At 36.4% G+C, this 16,238-nt stretch overlaps 1 protein-coding gene across 2 annotated transcripts; it reads left to right on the plus strand.

The window, feature by feature from the left end:
• Window positions 1-2,111: 2,111 nt before the first annotated feature.
• LOC142631284 (DExH-box ATP-dependent RNA helicase DExH12-like) lies at window positions 2,112-9,237 on the plus strand. Of its 2 annotated transcripts, none has more exons than XM_075805417.1 (3): window positions 2,112-2,236; window positions 2,324-2,376; window positions 2,572-9,237. In XM_075805417.1, exon 3 carries the CDS (start codon window positions 2,618-2,620, stop codon window positions 9,089-9,091), a length of 6,474 nt encoding a protein of 2,157 aa, XP_075661532.1. In that variant the 5' UTR covers window positions 2,112-2,236; window positions 2,324-2,376; window positions 2,572-2,617; the 3' UTR covers window positions 9,092-9,237. The 2 variants fall into 2 exon arrangements, with proteins under 2 accessions (XP_075661532.1, XP_075661533.1); XM_075805418.1 differs by having other exon boundaries at window positions 2,143-2,236; window positions 2,327-2,376.
• The last annotated feature ends 7,001 nt before the right edge of the window (window positions 9,238-16,238 follow it).

Raw genomic sequence — 16,238 nt, forward strand, 5'->3', positions numbered from 1 at the left:
GCCTCCACAAATCACCTTGTCACCGGAACCTCCCACATCACCCATTCCTTCTAATGGCCACCCCACTGAGGGATTGAGGCAAGTGGTGCCAGGCTTCAATTGGTCCACACCTTCTTGGATGCTAGGTTTGATTTGCTCCACTAAGAGGATAGAACCAATGTCGTTGCCATGGTTTTGCAAATTGTAACCCTAATTCTATTTTACCAAACCAAATTACAAAATGATTGTTTTTGTAGTTGTAGGTGTGACTGTTTGTGCGCCCCTATCTCTCTTTTCTACTGTTCTATTTTTTTTTTCTTCAAACGGTTTTATCTTGATTTAATCAATATAGTTTGGAATCTGATTTGACTCTTTGTATACACCCTCTTTCGTTCAAGGATACTCTTTTGCATGTGTGATACCTAATAACAATAAACAAATTATAACAATACTCTTTAAACAAATTAAATGATACATATAAACAAATCAAATGATACATATAAACTTTTCAATCTCTCTCTCTCTCACAAAGATTCATTTGTGATAAATAAATAAATAAACAATTGGTTTAAATAAAATTGTGAGATTTGTACAATAAAGAAAATGAATATTTTTGTATTTTTTTAATTGAGAAGATAATAAAATAGAGATGAAAAATGATGGAGCAACATATGAGAGATATGTCGCTCTCAATTTTTTAGTTCTTTGAACAATTCAGATTTGAAAACAATGGCAATTTCTACAATAAGTAGTATATGAGTGGATATAGCTAGGTGGATCAAGGCAATGGACTGTGAATCTGCCATACGTGGGTTCAATTTTTGTTGTTCACCCATAAATAAATAACATAACTAATAACTTCAATTTATTTTTATTTATGTAAAGACAAAGAAACAAATTTTTTTCTCTCCTATCCTATTTACTTTGATGATGAAGAATCAAATTATCACTATATTTATTTATTTATTTATTTTTACTTCTTCTTCCAAGTGCAAGATAACCTCAAGGGGTGGCAGTTGTTGTTGTTGTTATTATTATTATTATTCCTACCAATTGGGCCCCTCCCTTCACCCACCCATGGAGGAGAAATTATACAGTCCTCTGGTGGATCACATCACTTGTCCACCATTCCATTAAAAGACTCATACTTGTTTAAAATTGCTGACTTACTAATCAGTTTCTATTTTAAAAAAATTTTCTAACTCAACAATTTTAAACAGGTGTAAGTTTTTTAGTAGAATGGTAGACCACGTCACTTGTCCACCATGTGGACCTTATAATTTCTCCCCATGGAGATGATCTACAGGGTTCATAATTACTACACTCATTTAGACTCACAACAAGTGATGATTGGATTACATTTACTAAGTACTAATAGTGAACCAATGTATAAGTGACGTGATTTTGGACACTATTGTATGATGGCCCCCAAAAGTGTTTTTAGAGAATAGATTCTTTCAAAAGTATTTTCTGGAAAAATCTTGAATTTTTGAAAACTGAGGAGTCGCCACTTATTTTAATGTTTTTTAATAAGAAAAAAAATAAAACCTTTTTATTTTGAAATAACTCCATGGATTAAAATGATTTAAGTTCTACTAAGGACAAGTTTGGGTGTTAGGTTACGCAAGAAGGTGTGAGGCACTTACGGAAGCCTAGAATGTTTACCCATTTCTACTAAATAAGGACTATTTGATGTTTAACTAATTATTTAATGGTCACAAAATTATTTGGATTTACTTCATCAAATCAAACAATTGATAATTTTTATGACATGGTGGCCTAAAACTAAAACATGTAACAAGACAAGAAATAATAATAGAAATAACAGGATAATGAAATTAACAAGTGCAAGTAATAAAAAGAAAAATAAATTTTTTTATTTGTATGGAAAAAAAAAAGAAAAAAATTATTTTACTTGAAAATCATGTCTAAATAATTATTTGGGCTTAATCATTGTCACATAATATTATCTAAAGGTGGCAAAAAAGAACATGTGATTCAAATTAAGAATAAGCCTAGTTCGTGGGCTTAAACAGAACTCAACCCATTAATAAAGCCCATAAAGCCCTAACTGGCCTTAAGTCGGTTTAGTCGAAGACTATAAATATTTGTTTTCTTTCTCGCACAAGGTTTCTGAAACAGAGAATTGGTCATAATAAGCGTTCTCTCTCTCTCTCTCTCTCTCAGACTGAAAATTCAGAAGAGCCCTGAAGACTTTTCGACTGAGCCAACTCGGTTGCAACTCAATGGACCAAAAGTGAGCCTCTGGTTTTACTTCATCTTTTGATCTTTCTTTTGTGTGTTTGTTTTTTTGATACTGATTTTTATATACTCTTTGCCGAAGAAGCTCTGCTCGTGCTTGCAATTCTAAAACGGTACCGCTTCGCCAAACCAGACGTGAGTCTCTTCTTCTTTCTTTCTTTCTTTCGCTTATTTTTATTTTAGGTTTGAATTTGTTAAACCCCATATTCTGTTATAGACATTTTTTTTATATATAATTATTATTTTGATTTTTAGGGTTTGGTGAGATTTTGTTTTAGATAGAAGTGGAAAACTTGCTTATATAGTTTTTGTTTTTGATTTTGATTTTAGGGTTAGAGGGTGTGAGATTGTTTTGGATAGAGGAGGAATTTTGGAGATGGCACATATGGGTGGAGGTGCTGAAGCACATGCCAGGGATAAGCAATATGAGTATCGAGCCAACTCGAGTCTGGTCTTAACCACTGAATCTCATGATACTCGTGAGGCTATGGGTGAGGCCGAATCTCTATGGGGAAAGATTGACCCCAAGAGCTTTGGTGACAGAGCATACCGAGGAAAACCCTCAGAATTGGATAAGAAGTTTAAGAATTCGAAGAGGAAGGAGGAGTGTGACCCGTTTTTTGAGCCTTCACCTAGTTGCCAGAGCAAGCGTCACTGCCTTCAAGACGAGAGTGTATTGAATTTATTTGAGGAAGGCGTTTACCAGCCCAAGACGAAGGAGACGAGGGTTGCATATGAGGCTATGCTTGGTGTGATTCAGCAACAGTTGGGTGGGCAGCCGCTTAGTGTTGTTAGCGATGCTGCCGATGAGATATTGGCTTTACTTAAGAATGAGACGCTTAGGAACCATGACAAGAAGAAGGAGATTGAGAAGCTTTTAAATTCTGTACCAAATGCTGTTTTTGATCAGGTGGTATCGATTGGAAGGCTTATTACGGATTACCAAGATGGGGGTGGTGATGTGGCTGGGAATACTGGTGACGATGATGTGGGTGTTGCAGTTGATTTTGGGGTGGAGGATGAGGATAGCGATCTTGATATGGTACAGGAGGACGAAGAGGAGGACAATGAGGTGGTGGAAGCTTATGTTTATGGGGGTATGCAAATGGGGTGTGCAATTGATGATGATATGAACCTTAATGCACTAAGCATTGGTGCTTATTGGCTTCAAGGGAAGATCTCTGAAGCATTTGAAAAAGAGATTGATCCACAACAATGCCAGAAGCTTGCAGAAGATGCGCTTAAGATACTCGCTAATGGTGATGACAGGGAAGTTGAATCAAAGCTGCTGGTGCTTCTCCAGTTTGATAAATTTAGTCTTATTAAGTTTCTTTTGAGGAACCGGCTGAGGATTGTTTGGTGTACACGTTTGGCAAGGGCTGGAGACGAAGAACAGAAGAAGAAGATTGAGGAGGAAATGATGGGAATGGGACTGGAATTGGCTGCAATTGTGGATCAGTTGCATCCCACAAGAGCTAGTGCAAAAGAAAGGCAAAAGAACTTGGAGAAGAGTACTAAAGAAGAGGCTCAAACATTGAAGGATGTGAGTGGTGAAGATGAGGACAGAGGCAAGAAAGGGATTGTTGATAGAGATGCGGACAGTGGTTGGGGCCAGTGCCAGTTGCTTGATCTTGATAGCATTGCTTTTGAACAAGGTGGTTGTTTGGTGTCCGAAAAAAAGACTGAGCTTCCGGATGGGTCTTATAGGCATTCTAGCAAGGGATGTGTAGAAATTTATGTGCCCGCATTAAAGCCAAAACCATTTGATCCAAATGAGAAACTTATAAAAGTATCTGACATGCCAGACTTGGCACAACCAGCTTTCAAAGGAATGAAGGAGTTGAACAGGGTACAGAGTAGAGTCTATGAGACAGCCCTTTTTAAAGCTGACAATATCCTCGTATGTGCTCCCACTGGGGCAGGGAAAACTAATGTTGCAGTGCTCACCATACTTCAGCAGATATTATTTAACAGGAATTCAGATGGCTCATTTAATCACAATGATTATAAGATTGTATATGTGGCACCTATGAAAGCTCTTGTTGCTGAAGTTGTCAGCAATTTATCCAATCGTTTGCAATATTATGATGTCAATGTCAGGGAGCTAAGTGGAGACCAGTCACTAACTCGCCAACAACTTGAAGAAACTCAAATTATTGTCACAACTCCTGAGAAGTGGGATATCATTACCAGGAAGTCAGGTGATCGTACTTATACACAGCTTGTGAAACTTCTTATCATTGATGAGATTCATCTTCTTCATGATAACAGAGGACCTGTGCTTGAAAGTATTGTAGCTAGAACTGTTAGACAGATTGAAATTACAAAAGTGCATATTCGGTTGGTTGGGCTATCTGCTACACTACCTAACTATGAAGATGTGGCAAAATTCTTACAGGTTGATTTGAAGAAAGGATTGTTCCACTTTGACAATAGTTACAGACCTGTCCCTCTTTCTCAGAAGTATATTGGAATCACAGTAAAGAAGCCACTGCAAAGGTTCCAGTTGATGAATGATGTCTGTTACAAAGAGGTAATAGCTGTAGCAGGAAAGCATCAAGTCCTTATTTTTGTCCATTCGAGGAAAGAAACAGCCAAAACAGCTCGTGCCATAAGAGATATTGCTCTTGCTAATGATACTCTTGGTAGATTTTTGAAAGAGGACAGTGTAAGTCATGAGATTCTCCGTTCTCAAATAGATCTTGTCATGAGCAATGAACTTAAAGATCTTTTGCCATATGGTTTTGCAATTCATCATGCTGGGTTGACAAGGGCTGACCGCCAGCTTGTTGAGGAGTTATTTTCTTATGGGCATGTGCAAGTTTTGATTTCTACTGCAACACTTGCTTGGGGTGTGAATTTGCCAGCTCACTCAGTGATTATTAAAGGGACACAGATCTATAATCCAGAAAAGGGAGCTTGGACTGAACTTAGTCCTCTGGATGTTATGCAGATGCTGGGTCGCGCAGGAAGGCCCCAGTATGATTCTTATGGGGTGGGCATAATCATTACTGGTCATAGTGAACTACAATATTATCTTTCACTAATGAATCAACAGCTCCCCATTGAAAGTCAGTTTGTGTCCAAATTGGCTGATCAATTGAATGCAGAAATTGTTCTTGGAACTGTTCAAAATGCTAGGGAAGCCGGTAATTGGCTTGGGTACACTTACTTGTATGTCCGAATGTTGCGGAACCCTCCACTATATGGTTTAGCACCTGATGCCCTCGCAAAAGATAGGGATTTGGAGGGGAGGAGGGCTGATTTGATCCATTCTGCTGCAACCATATTGAACAAAAATAATTTGGTGAAGTATGATAGAAAAAGTGGATATTTCCAGGTCATGGACTTGGGTCGCATTGCTAGCTACTATTATATTACTCATGGGACTATATCCATTTATAACGAGCATTTGAAGCCCACTATGGGTGATATTGAGCTTTGTCGGTTGTTCTCACTCAGTGAAGAATTCAAATATGTTACAGTGCGACAAGATGAGAAGATGGAACTTGCAAAGCTTTTAGATTGTGTTCCCATTCCTATCAAGGAAAGCTTGGAAGAGCCTAGTGCCAAGATTAATGTTTTGCTGCAAGCATATATTTCACAGTTGAGGCTTGAAGGCCTTTCATTAACATCTGACATGGTGTTTATAACTCAGAGTGCAGGACGTCTCATGCGAGCTCTTTTTGAGATTGTCTTGAAACGTGGATGGGCTCAATTGGCTGAGAAGGCTTTGAACTTATGCAAAATGATTGACAAGAGGATGTGGAGTGTTCAAACACCTCTTCGCCAATTCCATGGAATTCCAAATGATATTTTGATGAAGTTGGAGAATAAGGATTTGGCCTGGGACAGGTATTACGACCTTTCATCTCAGGAGATAGGGGAGCTTATTCACATTCCAAAGATGGGAAGAAAGCTGCATAAATTAATCCATCAATTCCCCAATCTTAAACTTGCAGCATACGTTCAGCCAATCACTCACACAGTTTTGAGGGTTGAGCTGACAATTACAGTGGACTTTCAGTGGGAGGACAAAGTTCATGGATATGTGGAACCATTTTGGGTAATTGTTGAGGATAATGGTGGTGAATATATTCTTCATCATGAGTTTTTTATGCTGAAGAAGCAGTATATTGATGAAGATCACACTTTGAATTTCACAGTGCCAATTTATGAACCATTGCCGCCTCATTACTTCATCCGTGTCGTGTCAGATAGATGGCTTGGGTCACAAACTGTTTTACCTGTATCTTTCAGGCACCTCATCCTGCCTGAAAAGTATCCTCCACCGACAGAGCTATTGGACTTGCAACCACTACCTGTGACAGCCTTAAGGAATCCAACTTACGAAGCTCTTTATAAGGAAATCAAGCATTTTAATCCTGTTCAAACTCAGGTATTTGCTGCTTTGTATAATATGAATGACAATGTCTTGGTTGCTGCACCAACTGGAAGTGGCAAGACCATATGTGCTGAGTTTGCTATTTTAAGGAATTTTCAAAAAGGAGCTGACAGTGTTATGCGTGTTGTGTATATTGCACCCCTTGAAGCACTAGCCAAGGAACGCTATTGTGATTGGGAGAGGAAGTTTGGTAAGGGTGGTCTTGAAATGCGGGTGGTTGAATTAACAGGGGATTCAGCTACAGATTTGAAACTTGTGGAGAGTGGTCAGATAATAATCAGTACTCCAGAGAAATGGGATGCTTTGTCACGTCGTTGGAAACAGAGGAAACAAGTTCAACAGGTTAGCCTCTTCATCGTTGATGAACTCCACTTGATTGGGGGTCAAGGTGGTCCCATCTTGGAGGCGGTGGTTTCCAGGATGAGATATATTGCAAGTCATGTTGAGAACAAGATTCGTCTTGTGGCTCTTTCAACTTCTCTTGCAAATGCAAAGGATCTTGGGGAATGGATTGGTGCTACCAGTCATGGCCTTTTCAACTTTCCTCCTGGCATCCGTCCAGTGCCATTGGAAATACACATTCAAGGGGTGGATATAGCTAATTTTGAAGCAAGGATGCTAGCAATGACGAAACCAACATACACTGCAATTGTTCAACATGCCAAAAATGGGATGCCTGCTCTTATTTTTGTTCCAACAAGGAAGCATGTCCGACTCACTGCTGTGGATCTGATGACATACTCAGATGTGGATGATGGTGAGAAGAAGCAATTTTTATTGCAGACCCCTGAAGAACTCAAGCCTTTCATTGACAAAATTAATGATGAAATGTTGAAAGCCACTTTATGTCATGGAGTGGGCTACTTGCATGAGGGTTTAACTAACTTGGATCAGGAAGTTGTGTCACAGCTGTTTGAGGCTGGGTGGATTCAGGTCTGTGTCATGAGCAGTTCAATGTGTTGGGGAGTTCCGTTGTCGGCCCATTTGGTGGTGGTGATGGGTACACAATATTATGATGGTCTGGAAACTGCTCACACTGATTACCCAGTTACTGATCTGTTGCAAATGATGGGTCATGCCAGTCGCCCTTTGTTAGATAATTCTGGTAAATGTGTCATCCTTTGCCATGCACCTCACAAAGAGTACTACAAGAAGTTCTTGTATGAAGCATTCCCAGTTGAAAGCCATTTGCACCACTGTCTACATGATAATCTGAATGCAGAAATTGTTGCTGGAGTTATTGAGAACAAGCAAGATGCTGTGGATCATCTTACATGGACATTTATGTACAGGAGGCTCACACAAAATCCCAACTATTACAATCTTCAGGGAGTTAGTCATAGGCATCTTTCTGATCACCTGTCAGAGCTTGTAGAGAACACATTAAGTGAGTTGGAAGTGAGTAAGTGCGTTGCTATTAAGGATGATATGGACCTTTCTCCTTCAAATCTGGGCCTGATAGCTTCATATTATTACATCAGTTACACTACTATAGAATGTTTCAATTCTTTGACTTCCAAAACTAAGATGAAAGGTCTTCTGGAGATCCTGGCTTCAGCTACGGAGTATGCACAACTTCCTATACGACCTGGGGAGGAAGAGGTGGTTCAGAGGTTGATTAATCACCTGAGGTTTTCATTTGAAAATCCCAAATGCACAAGTCCGCATGTGAAAGCTAATGCACTTCTTCAGGCCCATTTTGCAAGGCAAACTGTGGGTGGGAACCTAGCATCGGACCAATGTGAGGTGCTTCTTTCTGCAAGTAGATTGCTTCTGTCAATGGTTGACGTTATTTCTAGCAATGGCTGGCTGAGCCTTTCCCTTCTTGCAATGGAAGTCTGCCAAATGGTGACACAGGGCATGTGGGAGCATGATTCCATGCTTTTACAGCTTCCCCACTTCACAAAGGAGTTGGCCAAGAAATGTGAAGAAAACCCTGGAAAGAATATTGAGACTGTTTTTGATTTTGCAGGGATGGAGGATGATGAGAGGCGTGATCTGCTGCAGATGTCAGATGAACAGTTGCTGTATATTGCACGATTTTGCAATCGGTTTCCCAATATTGATATGACATATGAAGTGCTTGAGAATGGAAATGTGAGAGCTGGGGAGGACATCACACTGCAAGTCACCCTTGAGCGGGATCTTGAGGGAAGGACAGAGGTGGGACCTGTTGATGCTCCCAGGTATCCCAAGGCCAAAGAAGAAGGGTGGTGGCTTGTTGTTGGTGATACCAAAAGTAACCAGTTGCTTGCCATCAAGAGAGTTTCCCTGGAAAGGAATGCAAAAGTTAAGCTTAAATTTGCAGCCCCTGCAGATGATGGAGAGAAGCAATATAACCTCTATTTCATGTGTGATTCATATATGGGCTGTGACCAGGAGTGTAGCTTCAGTGTTGATATCAAAGAATCAGCAGGCCCTGATGAAGACAGTGGAAGAGAATGACCAGGTCATCATTTTTATTTGCTTTTAATCCCTACTTATTTTTCCTTTCTGATATCTTGAACATTGTGAGAGGGAACCGTTATGTTATTTGATAATTTACAAGCCAAATACCTTTGCATGTTTTGAAGCAATTGGATCTTAGCTAATAGATAAATGTCTCTGCTAGCTTGTGTCTAATTATTATTTATGGTTTGGGGAAAACTGATTAAGTCCTGCTGTAGTTTTATCTGTGCTTCATTTGGTTGAATTGAGAGCAGGTGGTGGGTTTTTTTTATTATTATTATTTTTTTATGTGTATTCAAAAACTTTTGGTTTTATATGGCAGCCTTAACCTTTTTTATTTGTTGCCTGCCAACAATTTTGAGCTTGTATAAGGTGCCCTGGCTTTTTGCTGTTTATTTAGTTTTCTGAATGTGTGGCCCATAGAGAGTGTTTACCCAGTAAAATACCATTGATGACTAATAATGTTGGTTAGCTTTGGTAAATTTTTATTTTATGTTAACAGGTCACCTTTCTTAGTTTGAATATTCTTTATGCTTAATTTCTCTCCCACAATATTTTTTCTGTTGCTGCACCTTGTAAATCTTAAATTTTGAGCACGACTTTTCTAAGCATACGGAATCTCCTAGATTAATCCCATTCTTATATTGCAGTGGTAGCTTGAGATTGGAGAGGGAATTTGGTATTCACTTCATCTAAGAATGTGAACACCAACATCCCTCTTCAAGCTAAAGCTGAATCTATACTGGCTATCCGAATGCAGATCACGAATCTGGTTTCTTTGTGGAAGGGTTTGGTCTCCTTCTTTTGTGGGTATAATTCGAAAGAAGCCCTGCCTTTAGTGTAACTGAATTTTCCTGGTTTTGTTTTTGTTTGCAATAAAAGTTTTTCATTGCATCAAAAAATAGTTTGTCTGGATTCCATCTCACAATCTGTCTATCAATGCTATGTCTGCCCGTTAGGAATTATCCAATTCTAAAATTGTATCTCATGTCTATATTTTATTATGATTGCTGTGGCCAATTGGCCATTAGAATGTGTAGACTATATAGAGAATGAGAGGGAAGTAAATGGCACGAGGGGAAAAAGAGAATCATTCAGTTTAATACTATTCTATTTGATGGATAATTGATATGAGATTTGATGACCTATTGTGTTTTTATATACAAGGATTTAGCAAATATAATGACATCTAAATTAGAGAATTTACATAACTTCTTTTTATATTTTCAATGTATGTTACATCTAAACAAAGAAATTTGTAATTACAAGAATTTAAATATAGAAATGTAAGTCTTATCATTTGTGAATTTCTATGTAATTAACACTTATTAATCCAATGGTTCATTTAGTGACATTTAAAAAAAATTTCCACATCTTGTCCCAATCCTTTATTGGTTCTATATGCCGTCCATCGTTTGCCAATACCTTGCTCTTTCTTCTTTTTCTCTTTTTTATTTTTTTTATTGTTTTTTATTTTTTAATTTTTTTATGAATGTTCATCAATACCTTCCTAACTATTTTACTGGAGCAACTCATAAGCTAGATGCCATAATGACAAAAACTGGACAATAAAAAAATAAAAAAACACAATCATAGATTTATTGTAGCACAAGTTATTGTGCAAAGTTTTATATCATAGTTCTTTTGTAATAAGATATATAGAAAAACCCATAAAAAAAAAAAAAGATATATAGAAAAAAAAAAATTCAATAGCACTAGGTATTGTGTAAAGTCTTATATCATAGTTCTGTTGCAGTAAGCATATATAGAAAATATCCAATAACACCATAATGTCATTCTGGTATTAACCTAATTGACAGCTACTACTTTCATGATTTTCCAATTTATTCTGAATTTTACTGTTTTTTTTAAGAGATTCAGTAATTTCAACATATATGGACTATTATGTTCTTCCACCATTCAAATTCTAATTAATTAAATAAAATAAATTCACTATCTGATAATATTATCCACATAGAAGTATGTACTGCTTGCATGTCTACCATAATTAAAATTAGACAAAAATTCAATTTATACCCTATAAGTTTGGTGAATTGTCATTTTTTTTTTTTTTTGAGAATGGGTGAATTGTAATTTTAATCATTTAACCTTGATAACTTTGTTATCTTAGTTTTTTCATTTATTGTTGTTTGAAGAATTTTTTTTTTTACTTATCTTAATCTAGTTTTTAAAACAAGTTTTTTTTTTTTTTTTTTTGGATTAGTAAAACAACACCTCTGTCTTAATATAGTTTTTTAAAAAATGTTTTTTTTTTTTTTAATCCAAAAAAAAAGAAGCATTGTTTTAAAAACTAGATTAAGACAGAGGTATTGTTTTATTTAGGACAAAAAAATGGTAGAAGTAGAGTGTGTTGTTTTATTTCTATCTTTTTGAATAAAGGTATATTGTTATATTTATAATACATGATTTTTTTCTTAATTAATTTTTTGAATTTGTTAGGGTTTAATACTCTATATTTTGATTTCCTATTTGTATGGTTTTGGGGATTTTTTTTTCATGTTAATATTTGTAGTATATATTTTGTTCTAATTTTTTAATACAAGATGTGAAGACTCACTTCAAATATATTATTTTTTTCAGAAACTTTCTCTCTAAATATTATTGGTGATAAAAATTTTATTTTTTATTCTAGAATTATGAAATTATGAATTAAATTATTTATAACTTCACTAATTATTATTTACCCTTTGCTTTATGACCACTTTGGATATAGATTTTAGGGTCAATGCCCTTTACAAAATTTTTCCTTACATACTTACCATTTTTATTTTTACCCCATAAAAAAAAAGAAAAATGAAGGGTTGCAAAATGGAGCGTCTATAGTTGGGAACTTACTAAGAAACACTAGAAACATCTTAAGTGAAGTTTAGTGTTACTTCTCTACTGGTCAGTCATGACAAAACTATCAAACTTTGTGAGTTTGTAACTTTGTATGCATACAACTTCCGAACTTTCAATACAGCATACCTTTAGTGTGATAATTGCTCCACGAATAGAAGTGCTTGTGGGGTGTAAGGGGTAATGGTCGAGATTCAAATCTCTAAGAGGAAGTTTCACACACATGTACACTTAGATTATATTTGAGTAGAATTTTTATCTTGTAAAAAAAAAATAATAATAAAACTACTTGAACTTTCATTCAAGTTGGAGGTACATTTTGTTGATTGACATCACAGATGTGCTGTCACTCAAGGGTTAAACACTTTTAAGGGGGCACCAACTACCAAGAACTTCTTTTCGGTTTCAATACTTTATTGCTAAAAGGATATGAGATCACTGTGCCACTCCAAGGTGACCCGGTTTTGAAGAATGCTAATTTTGGAAGTAGGGATGGCAATTTATATCCGATCCGGGATATTCGGTCCGGCCCGACCCAACCCTAATGGGTTGGATTTTACCCAACCCGATAAATGATAGGGTCGGGTATGGGTTTAAAAAAAAACCCAAACCGGGTCCGGGTTTTTGCAAAAATCCGGCCTGAACCCGGCCCTGACTCGTTTATATATGAGTTAAAAATACTAAAATACCCCATGTATATATATGAGTTAAAAAAAAAAAAACCCTAACCCCATGTTCTCATCTCATTTCACTCCTCAGCCGCATCTCTTTCCCTCTCCCACTCTCTCGGTCACTCCTTCTCACTCACCCCCAACCCCCAATCTGTCACCGTGGAGAGCAAGGACGTTCTGGTCCTTCTGGAGACCATTAACCTTGATGGTTTGAAGAGCGTGGTCGATCTTCTCAATAGGCATGTTGGTGCAGGTGAGATGCATCATGGACTCAACACAGATCATGTTCTACATCCTGTTGGCGATGTCGAGAGTGAGATTGGCGGTGGAACCACCGACTCCCCAAGTGAAATCAGTGGTGAGATCGGCGGTGTCTCTATTACCTTCATTTTTCCCATTCCACTCAGATTTGTGAAATCACCATCGACACTCTACTAATAATAATAATGATGATGAATTAAATTAAATTTCACTCTGTTATAAGTAAGAAAGAAATTAGAGATTAGAGAGGAGTGAGAATAAGGACACAGAGAGAGATTGATTGTGTTGTTAACTGTTAAGTGCTTCCCATTGTTCATCCATGATGTCTTTTTATTTTTCAAGTTTTCAATTTCATTCTTAGATTTTCTCCATAGATCCTCAAATCTATATTATTTTTCAACAATTTCTCTGCTAATCCTCAAAATTTTTTTTTTTTTGGGGATTGGGCCACGATTTAGACCCAAATCATTGCATGGCTGGTGGGGTCTGTGGGTGCCCGACGGGCCAAGTTTGGGGTTAAAAAAAATCCGTTTAATAAACGGGTCGGGTCCGAGTTTTTAGGGCAGACCCACGGGGTCGGATCCGGGTATGAAAAAACCCAGCCCGAACCCAATCTGTTGCCATTCCTATTTGGAAGAGCAATAAGCTTTGTAAACCAAGATAAGGTACAAAATAAAAGCACAAAAAAATATATATATACAAGCATATTGACGTTTCAATTGCTTTTAATTTAATTCTATTCTAATTACAGCAACAGTTTATTGATGATGAGCAGCGTTACAACTTCTTCCTCGAATCTCTCCAAGAACATTGAAAATTTGAAATGGGAAAAAGAGCCTCAAGAAATTAGTCCTTGAGGTTCTTGTTATTCCTTCTTGATCTTTACGCTAAAGCTATGTTTCTGTGTTTGGTTTTGAGGTACAATTTTCATTTCTCAACACTCATTTCTCATTACCCTAAACTCTAATCCGATTCTCAGATCTGTAACTGGCATTTTTTTTCCCGTAACTCTACCAGCCTTGCTTTTGGGTTGTCATTCCCGGTGGAGTTTTCATCTCAAACGCTCCAAATTTTAGAAAACTTGTGGCACCCACTCGCCTGACTATACACAGAAGAGGAGCAAAAGCATGAATAGTGGAAAAAGGATAAGTAATAATAGCACAGGAAAAATTCTATTAAAATGGAATCAGGAGCTTGATTAGACAATAAAATAAAGGGTGAAAAACTTTCCAATAGTTTGCTTGAAAATCTTTAGATATACATCACCTGATAATCAGTTAACTTTTTCATGATAATGAAGATTTATAAGGGTAATGCTATTTACATTTTTAAAAAAAATTAACAACTTTTTTTTCACACCAGTTGATTTGGCAAAGTTTTTATTAGTTCTTATTTGGGTTTATCATTAATGTCACTTTTTTTTCTTGCTACTAACAATCCTGCCACATAAATAGATGTCAAATTTTGTTTGTCTCTAGACTTTATCCAAGTAGAAAGTTCAGAAACATAAGCTGCCCATTGGTCATATTATCAACTTGGGGGGGGGGGGGGGTGGGTTGTGCTGGCTAGGCTCTATTGGGCTTGATCACCTGATATTTCTTTTTTTCACCGACAAGGTTGGACTGAGTAGAAAATTTCCCTTATTACATCACAGTGATTATCAAAAAAAGGAAAGATTTGGGAGCTTACGCTTCCCTCAGGTTGTCATTGATCGAAAAAACTAAAGACTAGTCACTGTACCACCTCGATCTTGTTTGTTTATAAGTATAAATTATGGATTCTTTCATCCCCATCTCCAGTCTTCTCGTCCCAGAAGGAACAAGCAAGAATGCTAACTAGACAGGGAATTGAGTTGGGCTATATGTATGGAGTGGAGGTGGAGAAACCTCCATTCCAAAGACGTGGCCCACGAACCTCATCGGCGCAAAAAGGAGCCTCTAGTAGTAATGTCTGATTGATGTCTTTTTCCACAATCCCACTTTGTTGTCGGTACAAAACCAAAAGTAATATTGAAAAATTCTCTTTTCCGAACCTATATGCAACCGTAGATCAAATCACATATTATACACATGAAATTTCGAAATTATTGATGATGTAACAAAATTCACATGCGCATTACATTATTAAATCTTTTAGACTTTGACGAAATACTACTATAAGGTTTGATTTCATAAACCCGATGTTAAGGGGATTTGTTCAAATTGAAAGTCTGAAGACATTGGTGAAATCCCTTACTTTTAAGGAAACAATGAAAAGTCATTTTGAACCAAGTTTTTTGAGATAAAAGATAGATTCCGAACCAAGTTTTAATCAGGATTTTTATCTTTCGTAGCAAAGCTTCTTACCAAGGATAACTTGTTTGGTAGTGTGGAAGTAGTAATGGCTACCAAACCCACCTTGTGCTCTTTCACATTACTTATATGTTTTTTGGATGAATTTTCAAATTGCATGTGCTTCTCACTGCAATGCAAAGTCACTAAATTTGATCATGACTATTTTACTGATTTAACGTGACAGAAAATTAGACCTTCTTTTCATATTTAGAGTAGAACCCATCTGCCATTCTGTTTTTGGCAAGAATGTTACTTCAAGAGACTTCATGTCATGTGATGGTAGCATGGGCTAGTTGGCTCTTTCTTTGTGTGCAATGTCAGCTATTGGAACAGAAATTAAATTACAGCAAAACACGATTGTGTTCTATACTTTCCATGGCGTGAAATGAGAGGAAAACATTTTATCCGGGAAATGTGTGTAAAACATTTTTATTTTCCAAAAAAGTATTCAAGGTAAATAGGTAATATAGAAAGGACAAAACATTTTTAGTTACAATTTTTTTTTTTTTTTAGAGAGAATTTAGTTACAAAATTAGTTGTACCTTAAGGCTGCAATCTTATTCAATATATTTTTATTGGTGGTGAATTTTGACAAATTCACCATTGGATTACATCTTCTTCTTATATCCTCCATAGTTGCAAAATTTCTAAAAAATTAAAAATCAATTGCTATGTTATTAATAAATTATTTAAATTGCAAGTTTTTGTAATTTAAAATTATACATAAAATATAAACTTATAGATCATACAGTAAATAATATCTAATTGACACAAAATTTGATAGGTGTAGTAAGAGCATAAAGAACATGCAGTCCAAAGATTAGATTTTCAAAATATGTAGTAATGTTTATTTTATTGAGTAAGGTTGTAGTTTTAGATTACAACCAGTTTTGTAGATAAACTATGTCGATTATAGAAAGGACAAAATTAGTTACAACCTAAGGCTGTACCTGCAACCTTATTCAATGTTTATTTTATTGAGTAAGGTTATAAATTTATGCTACAACTAGTTTTGTAGAT

This window comes from Castanea sativa, chromosome 4 (assembly GCF_040712315.1).
Source record: "Castanea sativa cultivar Marrone di Chiusa Pesio chromosome 4, ASM4071231v1".
NCBI classification, from domain to species: Eukaryota; Viridiplantae; Streptophyta; class Magnoliopsida; order Fagales; family Fagaceae; genus Castanea; species Castanea sativa.